The following is a 12,278-nucleotide window of genomic DNA, read 5'->3' on the forward strand; positions in this document are numbered from 1 at the left end:
TTATCTGTTCTTCGGCAGATGTTTGTGGGGCACCTGCCAGTTGCCTGCGCCTGTCGTCAGATGAAGCCTTTTGTTCGTTCATGTCCGTTTCCAGGGTGGGCGAGGTGTAGCTTTCCTCCTATCTTCGAAAGGGTTTTTGACCTGCGAAAGGGTTTTTGACCTGTGTTGTGTGGGATTCACACTCCGCCACACTGACCGTGTGCCTGGGGAAGTCGCTTAACCTCACTGGGCCTTACCACCCTTGTCTGCAGAGGGGTGTAGCTCCTCCCTCTCGTGGCTGCACGGTGCCTGCACGTGGTGAGCACTGAAGAGATGACAGCCGTGTTTTTAGAACTGTTCTCATAGTTGGACACAAGAAAGGGAGGCTACAGACGGAAACGCTTGTGAGACAGAAGCATCGGACTGGAGTGTTGTCACACCAGTCCTGGACCAGAGGTGTGGGACAGCTCGGCCATCCTGAGGTGGCGCTTGGAGCGGGTCTTTCCAATGACAGTCACGATGCTTACTGACCAGTGTGGGTCTAAACTTGAGGGCTCCCTGCTGTCACTGCTCAGTGACCGAACCGTGTCTCCTCCACTGTGTCTTTGCTCGCTTTGAGCTCTGTGTCGACCGAGGTCCCCTGGCTCCTGGCTCTGTCGTCACAGGTCTGTTGTTCACCGGTAGGTGGGTGATCTTCTCCCGCTCTGGCTGCTTTTAAGACCTTCTGTTCGTCTTGGGAGCCGCCGTTTCCGTTCCCTGACCAGCGTGGATCGCTGCCTGCTTGGCTGGTTGTTTAATCCTCCCTGAGGCAAATCGTGTTTTCTGTATTTGCAGCTCAGGTCTGGAAAAGCTGCGGTCATGATCTCCTTAACTGCTACCTCTGCCCCACCCTCTTTTTTTCAGCGATCACGTCTTTCAGTTTGCGATGTTCTCTTTGATGCCTTTTGAAGCTGGCTGTTCGCTTCACTTGCTCACAGGGGCCGTGTTGCTCCGGGTTCCTTCCCGGCCTCCGCCGTGCTCTCACTCTGCTCACCAGGCTTCCAGTGGAGACCGCTGGCTCCTTGCAGGCGCTAACGCAGCCTGTCACACACACGGTGCTTCCCTCTTGGGTCCTGTGATGTCGGTGGTCTGTCTCTGTGAGTATTCAGGGTTCACGAGGACACCTGTCATCAGTGTCATTGGCTTTGCCCAGCCTGTCCGTATGAGGGAGGTTTGAGAAGAGCCACCCAGCCTGGCGCCCCGCTGTCCTGCATCTCCTAGTCCCCGCTGTCATCTTGGATAGCCTCTTTCTGCTCATGCTCTTTTTCCATTCAATTTTCATTTAATGTTCTACACGTAAGTTTGTATCCCTATATCTTGTAATTCCAAATCTGAAGCCCTTGGCTGTCTGTTTTCTGTTGTCTCTGCCCACTCTTGCTCATAGTGGCTGCTCCTCTTGTACATTTGGTGACCTTTTCTTGAGAGTTTGTATTCGAGCAGACTTGGCCTTGGGGAGTCCTGAAGGGTCCCTGGCCAGTGGCTTTCTTTCCGAGAGGGCTTGTGTTTGCTTGTGCGGGCACAAGAGGGCGCCAGGGACCCAGCACCCCTTTGAGACAGGTCCCGTCTTTGGGCTTCCCTAACCCAGTCGCAGTCGCAGTCGGGCAGAGCCGGCGTCGGTCACAGATTGGAGGTGACATTTTTCCTGCTCTGCAGTGGACGAGACAGGGTTCCTCGTTGGTTCCTCTTGAGCTGGGCCGTGTCCCTGCTCAGGACATCCTCAGACATCGTGCTGTGTGGGGAGTTGCGGGTGCGGCGGTGCTTTGGGCTGGCAGGCTCGAGGCCGTGTCACCGTTGTCCAGAGAACAGTGTGGGAGCCAGGCTCGGGCTTCCTGCGTGGGTTCGCCGCCGCTCTGTGGGAGCTTCTCCTGGTTTGGGGGCCTTGGTGATTCCTCCCTTTCTCTAGAGCTCACCAGCGAGTTTGAGAACACATTTGTTAAGGCTGACGCAGCAGCCGAGCCCAGGATTCCAGAGCCAGGGGGGTTTCGTAGTATCTCATCCGCTGCTAGAAACAAGTCTCCAGTTACTATTTGGCAGTTTTATCGCCTCTACGTGACGGACGGAAGAAGAGCAGAGAACAGATGTGCTGGAGAGTGCAGCCCAGCAGCCTCTCCGCTCCTCGTCAGCGTGAGCGTGCTGGCTGAGCGCTGCGCGGGCCGTCCTCGCAGTCTCTGTCTCCTGCGTGTTTCTTGTCGACAGCAGGTATTTACCGGGTGGTAGTGCTGCAGCTCTTCCTCCGAGACGGGTCTTGCCTTTTCGTGTTGTTGCAGGCCGTGCCTGGTCGTGCAGGGACCCACAGCGCTTCTGCAGGCTGCCCGTGGGTGGCAGATATGGGTTTATTCTCAGGTCGGCTGTGTGGATCAGGTCCAGCAACACGCAGTGGGGGTCTGATCAAGGGGGGGATATAATTTACGTCGAAAATGATAGAAAACCAAATATTGGAGTATAAAATGTGAGTTACGGCAGCCTTTTTGAAAACAATGCATCAGTGGCTTTAAAAACACACAAAACTCCTTCGGTCCAACAGGGCCACCACCTTGCAGAAGGGAAACCGTGTGGCTGCCTGTCTTTGGGCATTTCCTCAAGTGGTGTTCTCAGTGGCAGGAAGCCACAGAGGCGCATGCGCCCGTCCGTGTAGGAGCAGCAGAGTAAATCACGAGGAAGCATCACTGGGGAACGTTGTGCGGCCGTTAAAAGCGACAATTAGATGTAGACTGTGTTCGGAGGGATTTCGTGAGGTATTGTTGCATGACAAAAGCAAATGCAAAAGTGTGTTTTTGATGATCTCATTTTGTCAAGCAGTGCTGTACGTGTCTCCACATCTGTCCGTATGCGTGTGCGTCTATGGACATAGAGAAAGGAGTGGAAGGGTCTGTCGAGCAATAAAACGTTGGGGAGCTGAGTAGAGGACTGAGGACCGATCAAGGGAAAGTGGGGGCCCAGCAAAGAATGGGGGGGGCAGGAGCGCACGCAGACTGGGTCTGTGTTGCGACTGCGAAGCTGAGCCTTGAACAGCGTGGGTCTGAGCTGCGCAGGTCCATGGACATGCAGATATTTTTAAATAAATACACGATTAGCACTGTAAATTAGGGGATAGAAAACAGATCTTTGATCCGCAGTTGAGAGTCCGCGGATAGAAAGGGCTGACTGCGTACGTGGGTCTGCACCATTGCACACAGGGCTGGAGCACCCGCAGGTTTGGGTGTCCAGGGGGTCCTGGAGCCAGCTACCCACAGATACTGAGCACAACTGTAGTTGAGCTTTGGAGGAGTCAAAAGTTACCTGCATATTTTGACTGTGGGGGTTGGCATCCCAACCCCCACATCGTTCAGGGGTCAGCTAGCTGTCTATTCATCACGTGAAACTGGGAGGTGTATGGATGAATCTCAGATGCTGAACACAGGTGTTCGGGAGATTGAATCGCAGCGAGAGGGAGTCTGCTGCTGCCCTCTGTAACGCTGGGCACACAGGACACATGCGAAGAGAGAATTTAGGTCTCTTAAAAGTGGAAACGTCGTTATTTAGGCTTTCGGGATGGCTGGCGGTTGCTTTTTGCAGATGTCAGTCTCATGTCCAAGCTGATCTCTGCAGCTCAGGCCTCCACTTATGTTTGTCACTTGAACAGGCATGGCGACTTGTTGTTCCTATTTCCCTCGAGCCTTGCCGGACCGTCATCTGAGATGGAGACGTCCACCCCGCCGGGCTTGAAGGCCCTGGGCGCGCCCACCGTGGTGGAAGATGAGATCGACCAGTACCTCAGCAGGCAGGACGGCAAGATCTACAGGAGCCGCGACCCGCAGCTGTAAGTGCACCAGGGCTCTGACAGGGGTGTGTGTGTGTGTGTGTGTGTGTGTGTGTGTGTGTGTGTGTAACACGCTCTGTAGGGGGAGGGATCTGCTGGAGGAGTGTGAGTGGTGAGTTTGAGCATGTAATGTCAGATTAAATTTCACTTCAAGTTATTTCTCGTTGTTTGAATCTCAAAGTATGTTCCACGTGAACTTTAAAAGTTTTCAAATATTTGGAACTAAGAGATTCGAAAGAAAGGAGGAAGGTTCTTACACCAAGTCTTGACCATGCTGTGTCCCTGGAGACATTTGACTGCCACGTGGCAGAGGGGGCCTTAGAAAGTGTGCCGGGCAGGAGGAGGGGCGAGTAGAGGGGTGACACTTGCACCGTCCTCGTTCACGTTGCCTCGTTTAGGGATGGTGGAGCGGTCTCAGCACTGCGCACATGTACCCTCCCATTCTTTGGGTGACCGTCTCGTTGCTGGAGACAGCGCCCCATTGACCGTTCACTTTCCCCTGGGATCATGGAAACGCCGGTGCCGTGCACGCTGCTTTAGGTTTCTGCAGTTCTTCTTAAGGAAACCGGTTAGACGTGTCTGAGTTTACACGCAGTGACGGGGAGCAGTCCAAGCGAGGGCCGCTTGTCCGCAGCGTAGTCTTTGTAACCGCATCGCTCCACGCACACGACGGGTGCGACACTGAGGAGCTGCGGTCTCAGACGCCACGGTAGCAGCTTCTCCGCCTTGGATTGGAGAGCCAGAGCGGTGATCAGCTGCTGGTGGCACGGAGCCTCAGCCTGCACGCCGCTTCCGTTCGCCTTTCCTCCCAGGGCTGGTGGCAGCCCCTCACCCCATCTCTGCCTTCGAGGCGTCATTAGGAATCTTAGAGCAGGGGTCTCCAACACCCGGGCTGCAGACCGGTACCGGTCGATGGCCCATCAGGAACCAGGTCGCACGGCAGGAGGTGAGTGGCAGGTGAGCGAGCGAAGCTTCCTCTGTATCTGCAGCCGCTCCCCAGCGCCGGCACCACCGCCTCAGCTCCGCCTCAGACCGTCAGGCCTTAGGTTCTCATAGGAGCACCCGTCCCTGGTGCCAGAAAGGTCAGGGTCCGCTGCTTTGGAGGGTGCTCGTGTGCGCGCATGTGCTGACCTGTTGTCCGAGCCGTGAGAGCCTGCCTGTTAGAGACAGGCCATTGCCATCCAGAAACGCAGAACTCGCACGCAGCAGAGAGTCCGACCTCATTTAGAGGGTGATCTGGTTCAATCCAGAGGGACCGCCAGTTGGCCTTCCCGCCACCCAGCACCAGCCACGTCACCTGAGCTCATCGCCACAGTTGTACCGTATGTGTGGAGCTTCCCAGGTTTCTCTGACTGAATGACTGAAACCCACAGAGCCAAGCGTCCCTTATATGCTTTTTCCAAGACGTGCCTGAAATGAGTGTTTTCCAAACTCGAGGTATTTACGTGCCTCTCTCAGGGTTTTTGCCGTATCTGCGAATCACCTTTCTTAGTATTTGCTTAATGTTTCAATTTAAATTGACTTTAAACTCTGTTTTTAGTTAGTGTCAGTTTAAGCAGTTAACATCCGTGAAATCACAGGTTTGATATGCCGCTGAGCTTTTCCTAAAACACGTCAGAACTAACTGAACTATGAAGATGTTCTCCACGTACCATCTACAGTGATTTCACTGGGGCAGAGAAGCGATTATATTTATGACGCGCACTGTAAATATCCAAAACCAAAAAAAAAAAAAAAACCGCCGGGAGGCAGCAGGAGGACAGACGTACTAACTGCTGTGTGTTTCTTTTGCCCTGTGCTCTTCTTAGATGCCGACACGGCCCTTTGGGGAAGTGCGTGCACTGCGTCCCTCTAGAGGTGAGTCTCGTGGGGAGAGCTGCCGGGCTGCGTGGCGCTGCTTTCCACAGCTGTCAGGGGCCTTTTCTAAGTCCCCGCACTTGGCCGAGGTGGAAGAACATTCCTGTTTATTGCCCTGGGCTTCGTGTTCCCACTTGTGCAAGCTGCACAAAGGACAGGCTTTATTTACGGGAGTGACCTTGGGGCGAGTTACGAATGGCTGAAGCATTTGTATCGCTGTGATAAAGGGGCTGCGTTTACAGCGGGCTCCCTGGACGATCCTTTTAAAACCTGACACAAAGCTGGGCCTGGCAGTCTTCACGCTCGTCGTTTTGATTTACTTTGCCTGAAACCTCACGTCTCCTCTGCTGGTTTGTCTGTGAGATTGAGAGTTGGCATAATAGTGCTGACTGCTAGCTGGGTAACGCTGACCTGGGCTGGCAGCCCACCCGATTTTCTTCACGAGGCCCCTCTTGCTTCATCTGGGGACTTTTTTTGCAAAATTTGCCTGATTTTTACTTGGCTTAGAGCAGTTTATGTTTAATAGAGATTCATTTTCACCTTGAAGAGCTAACTGGTACACAAAGAAAAAGTGGTTCTGACCTAGAATAAGTGAGCCCCAAGCCCACTGCCCTCCGTGGGGCCTGCACTCTCCCTGTGCCCGCCCCCCCGGACCCTGCGACTCCAGCAGGCGCGTGACCTACTGACTGTGTGTTGGCAGCCATTCGATGAGGACTACCTAAACCATCTTGAACCGCCCGTGAAGCACATGTCCTTCCACGCCTACATCCGAAAGCTGACCGGAGGGGCTGACAAGTAAGCACCCTGAGCGCCGCAGGGAGGTTTGTGTTTTGTGTCTGACGGGTATCGCTGAAGCCACTGAACATGTGATTGAGAACAGTGAAGGTCGAGGTCTGGGCACGAGGCATTCGAATTCGTGACTTTGGCCCTGATGGTAGAAAAGAGGCAGGTGGGTGGAGACTGGTGCCCTGCTGTCATCCACAGGGCCCAGAGTGTCGGGTAGATGCCAGGCTGGTGCTGGCCACTGAGCGGCTCCTGGGGCACCTCACTGGCCTTCCCCAGGTATGTGGTGCCCCGGCAGCTTAGTGGTGTGTGAAGGTAGGTGAATGAGGTAAGGCAGGTTGGTGGCCGGTTGCGTCTGGAGTCTGCGCCTTTCCTCTGCTTTTTGGAAAAACTGAACCCCCCGAGGTCACGTCGGACAGCCCCGTCAGCCTCATGCCACCGGGCCGCCCGTGCATCAACCACGGCGTGGGTGAAGCCCTGGCATTGTCCCTCGCTGGCCTCGTGAGCCTCGGGAGGCTGCCTTCCCTTGAGCGCATGCTGGGACAGTGGCCAGAGAGGGGAGAACTGAGAGCACTCTGATTTCTGTTAAACCGCGTCAGGCGCTTGCCCGTGCGACCCCCCGGTGCCTGTGCTTTCACCTCCCCGGACGGTGAGGGACCCAATAACTGATTCTATAGTCCTGTCAGTGCAGCAGGAGGAGATGGCGGCTGGGCCCAAGTCAGCAACGCTTTGTGAAGAATGTCACGCTGGCCTGATGGTAGTTTTTCTCTGACAACCCGCAGACACCTTAAAATGACTTTTTAAAAAAGTTAGACCAATAGAAAAAAATCCTACCAGAAACCCATTCTTGCCTGTCGGTGAGGTGAGCTGTGGATCTCTGTGGACTAGGGAATGAGCAGAGATTCTTTGTGCTGAAATCCTTCAGCCTTGCATCTGGGTCAAGGCCATGGTCTCCCATGGGGGCACATATGTGGCTGTCATTAACATGTGGATGTGGTGGCAGCCATTGCTCCCAGATGACATCGGACCTGCATGCCGTTGGCTTGGGAGGATAAGATTGAATTTTTGGACCATTTTGTGAATGGGAAAAGTGGCAGGGGGTGAAGTCACGTGTGCAGGTTCGCACCAAGTGCGAGCGGGGTCCAGGGCTGCCTCAGTGGCTGGCTTCTCACTGTCGTTTTCATTTTGGCCGAAAGCAGAGAGAAGGTCTCTTTGTCGCATATCCTAATTAGGTTTTTCCTACGACTAAGAGTTTTTTCCAAACACCGAAGTATAAAGCTCATAATGAAGTGTTGCTGATAAATTAATGAAACTTAGAGCTGTTTCCCCTCAGGGGCATAGGTTAGATCAGTGTTCAACAGTGTTCTTGAAAATCTTTGTGGATGTCAGTGACAGACAGTGAGAATGACAGCGGCGTTTACGGGGAAGTAGTTCTGTGTTTCTGCGCAGTCTCGGTGCACAGGACGGAAGCTGCAGCCCATCAGAAGGACGCGGCGCACTCTCTGCTGCCGCCACCGCGTGCTTAGCCCCTTTGAACTCCGCTCAGAGGTGTGAGATGTGTTAATGTTGTCGCCAGTCTCCTGCGAAACTCTTCACCATTGCAATGTTTAATTAAGTTGCCTTTTCTTATTCAGGGGGAAGTTTGTCGCCCTTGAGAACATCAGTTGCAAGATTAAATCAGGGTGCGAGGGACACCTTCCGTGGCCTAACGGCATCTGTACTAAGTGCCAGCCGAGTGCCATCACGCTGAACAGACAGGTGAGATGTCCGCCGTGTCTGTCCAGACAGGAAAGCAGCTTTGTTTTCATGGCTGAGAAATGAGAATCTCCTTGGAGAGGAGCTGCCACTAGCAGAGGGCATTGCGTGTGGCGGATTCTCAGTACGTTGTCACCGATCGATTGACCCTTTGGCGGAAACTGTACACTCAAGACAGTGTTTGTAAGACTTGTAGCTCCTGCAGGCCCGGTATGGTGGGGGGACGGGAGGGAGCACATTAGTTTTCTCTTTTGTCGCCTTGTGCGAAGGCAGAATTTTACTGAGGACTGTTTAAAATGCTCGCTGGTTGTGACTCTGCCTTTTAAGAAACTGTGCCTCTGGAAGCTGGTACCAGAGCTGTCCTGGGACCAGCTCAGGGCAGCCGTCCAGGCAGGCTGTGAAGGGAGCTGGGCCGAAGGAGGACGGGGGCCAGGGAGGGCCGTGTGTGGCGGTTCCGTCGTTTCCGCCCCGCGGTCGGTCCTGCCCCCGAGTGTGGCTGCCTCGTCCCCCGCCGCTGGCAGCCCACGTTCGTCCCCTTAGAGTCCATCCCCCCATCTTCGTGACTCTTTGGAGACCTGTCTTCTTGTTCTTCGGCTCCCGTCCATCAGCTTCCTTGTTCTCTTTCGCTTTTTGATATGATTCTTTCCCCTAGAGATTTTGCAAACCTCCATTTTAGGTGAAATCCCAGTGACCTTAATATGAATTAATTTATCAAGGAATTCCATCCCAGCCCCACCTACTCACTAGAATCTGAGTGATCCTAAGGGCAGAGCACGGTCATAAACCGTGCGCGTGCGTGTGTGTGTGCGTATGTGTGCGCGCGTGTGAGAGCTAGGTAAAAGCTATTGATAAATGGTTTGTACTAGAAAAATAAACGGCTTTTGGTGAATGCCTTATGGGGCCCGTTGTTGTTAACTCTGTAGAAGTACCGACACGTGGACAACATCATGTTCGAGAACCACACGGTCGCTGACCGCTTCCTCGACTTCTGGCGGAGGACGGGGAGCCAGCATCTCGGGTACTTGTACGGGCGCTACACGGAGCACAAGGACATCCCTCTCGGCGTCAGGGCCGAGGTGGCGGCCATTTATGAGCCTCCTCAGGTGGGACCTGCGTTCCGGGGTCTTTGCATTTCTTTGTCGTGAAGGCTGTGTGGGTGCCCTTTCAGACTGCTTGTGCTTTTGCTTTGTGGTTTGCCCAGTCTCTGTCTGTCTCTACATGCGTGTGTGCGCACACACGATATTTGCTTTCTGAATAACTGGAGAGGAAGCCCATAGTCCCTACATACTTCAGTGTGTACTTCCAAAAAATAAGGACGTTTTCTTAACGTTTATCAACTTAAGGAACTTGAACGTTGACACAATATTTTTTTCTCTAACTTGCTGTCTGTATTCCACTTTCGTTAGTTGCCCCCAAAATGTCAAAATTGCTTCCTCCCGTCTCAGAATTCTGTATCTTCTCCACCCGTGCCTGCAGTCGGCTATTTCAGGAATGACGGAATGAGAATCCCAGAATTACTGTTCTCTGTCCCGCGCCGCGCGCACGGCCGCATGGGAACAACAGCAGCGGCCGCCGACTGCCGGTGTAGGACTGCGAATGGTGTCCGTTATCGCCGGGGTGCGGGGGGAGGAGCCGTAGGGTATGTCACAGTAGGGACCAGCAGCGAGTTACTGTGCTTTACAGTCACTTGCAAGGTCCTTTCTATATGATTGTACCACTAGCTTGTTACATACTTATGCCCATTAGTGTTACTTTGTTTTCGACATTTAGGGGTTGGTTTTATGTCTTGTGAACACATTAAATTCTAGTTGGCAGTTGACGGTGTCCATGCCGACGCGGGGGAGGTGCGCCCGTGTCTGTAGTTCACTGCGAGACAGAACAAGAGGGGACAGGCTGCGGGGTGATGGGGGGTGGGCAGGGCCTGGGAAGTGTTAATGGCTGAAGGCGCTGGGCACAGAGGCGTTCGCTGTAAAGTTCTTTAGATTTTTTTGTATATTTGAAATTTTTATACAAGAATATTGAAAAAGGAAAAAATATGCACATTTCTAAAGTCAGGTCTGCAAGCAAAGGTATTCCCCTTCATCCTCTTCCCTCCCCTGTGGGTAGCCCCACATGCAAGAATTTCTGGTTTGGACTTCTAAAGTGGGACTTTTTAAACGTAAGCAGATACAGATAGCCGTACTGTTCTCGTCCTTTGTGTCTTTGGGTCTGTCTGTACTGCACTATACATGCCTTTGTCACCTGGCCATACTCTGGAGAGCACAGACCAGGGTCCGACAGTGCGGGCTCGAGCTCAGCGGCTGGGTGTAGGTCTGTGGCCACGAGGCCAGCGTCTCCCCGCTGCGTTCACAGGTTTTGGCTAGTCCCGGCCCCACTGACGTTTGTGGATACAGATACAAGCCCTTGTGATGGATCCTTTCAAAGGAGACACGAGGTGGCAGTAGACACCCCACCAGAGGGAGCCCAGTCGCCTGATTCTCAGCCACTCAGTGTGCTCCAGTCCGGGGCTGCTGGCGGCAGCAGGAGCGGCACGCGTGCGGCTTGATAGGGAGTCTCTCCCCTGACGAGTTTCGACTGTGCTGTTAAGAGTATGATGGGACGAGAAGCCGGGCAGAAACCCCTGGCATCCAGATGACGAGCAGCACCGCCAGAGTCCCCGGTTTGGCGGTCTGAGAGGTGAAACGTTGACCTCCGAAAACCTCTACCTCTTGAGAAGTTGAAGCTCATGCAGCCACGTGTTGTGAAAGCGGCTCTGCCCTCTGCCCCGGAGGTGTTGAGGGTCCGCAGCCGGGCGCCAGCGGCAGCATGCACTTCCTGTGTTGTTCTGCTAGAATCTGACTAGTTTACAGGATGGACCGGTCAGGAAGCTCAGTTCGGGCTTCCACTCACTGTCCTGTTTCTGCCACCGGGCAGGGCTTCTGCTCACCGGCTACTTATTGCCCATGGGTGTGCCCAGCCTGCGTCTCCCCGCGGGCAAAAGGTTGTGGCCAGCCCTGCCTACTGCGGGGTGTCGGGCTGCGTGCCAGCCAGCCAAACCGGAGCCAGCACTGCCCGCCAGCCAGCAGGGCGCCCACTTGAGGTGTCTTTTCGGTTGCTGAGGGCATATGTGTCTGTCCGTCTCACTCATACTTGGTTGTGGAGCTAAGCACTGCCCTGCAGGAGCTGCTTGCAAATGCCCCAGGGCTGTGCCCAGGGGACGGGGGCCACCTCACCTCACAGCTCTCATCTCGCCTGTCCAAGGGGGCTTGGGAACAAACTTCTTTCTCCAACCGAGGAACCTTAGAACCCGTGTAGAGAGCCTTCCTCAGTCCTGACCAATGCCACATGTGACACAGAACTGTCACCTAAGCCAGCCTGCGTCCCGCATCTCTGTTCTCTGAGTCTTTTTCATTAAATTAATTAACTAATTTTTTACGGTGACATTGGTTAACGAAATCCAGTAAGTTTCATCTGTACACTTTAACAGTAAGGCGTATATATGTTTACACTGTGTTCACCTCCCATAGTTAGATTTCTTTCTGTCACCACGTATTCTCCTGGAGTCTTGATGCAAAGCGCGAGGCAGCCTGAAAAGGGAAAAGCCCCGAGGGGCTAGCGCTGTGTTTTATCTGGTTGCTTTGAGCTTTTTCTGCTGCTGTCACTCTCCCTTTGGCAAGGGGGAGGCTAGTGTTTTTTGGTGACAACTGAGCCAAAAATGGAGTGGAGTAGCTGGGCTGCTTTTCCGAGCCCACTCCCCTAAACCCGCCTCTTCCTTTAATGCCCCGACAGATTGGTACACAGAACAGCTTGGAGCTCCTTGAAGACCCAAAAGCCGAGGTGGTGGATGAGATCGCTGCCAAACTTGGCCTGAGGAAGGTACCGGGGGCCCGGGGGCGGGGGGCTGGGCTCTGTGTCAGGGACATCCAGGTGGGCAGCATGGCTACGCCTTGTCTGGGGCTGAACTCGGCTGCAGAAGGTCAGACGCAGGCCGGCACGTTTGGAGGTCTCACTTGCATTTATTGGGTACCAGTAACGTTTATGTTTCTCTGATTCAAAGTAAAATGAGAGCATTTCCCTGAGCATAAAG

At 53.9% G+C, this 12,278-nt stretch overlaps 1 protein-coding gene across 1 annotated transcript in view; it reads left to right on the forward strand.

Annotated features, from left to right (window-relative positions):
• Positions 1-12,278, forward strand: part of NPLOC4 (NPL4 homolog, ubiquitin recognition factor) — a 52,888-nt gene that overhangs the window by 10,544 nt on the left and 30,066 nt on the right. The window contains exons 4-9 of the mRNA XM_011373724.2: positions 3,641-3,817; positions 5,626-5,674; positions 6,375-6,469; positions 8,092-8,215; positions 9,136-9,315; positions 11,981-12,067. Coding sequence (XP_011372026.1) covers positions 3,641-3,817; positions 5,626-5,674; positions 6,375-6,469; positions 8,092-8,215; positions 9,136-9,315; positions 11,981-12,067 — 712 coding nt within the window. The remainder of the gene's footprint in view (positions 1-3,640; positions 3,818-5,625; positions 5,675-6,374; positions 6,470-8,091; positions 8,216-9,135; positions 9,316-11,980; positions 12,068-12,278) is intronic.

This window comes from Pteropus vampyrus, unplaced genomic scaffold, assembly GCF_000151845.1.
Source record: "Pteropus vampyrus isolate Shadow unplaced genomic scaffold, Pvam_2.0 Scaffold227, whole genome shotgun sequence".
Classification (NCBI taxonomy): domain Eukaryota; kingdom Metazoa; phylum Chordata; class Mammalia; order Chiroptera; family Pteropodidae; genus Pteropus; species Pteropus vampyrus.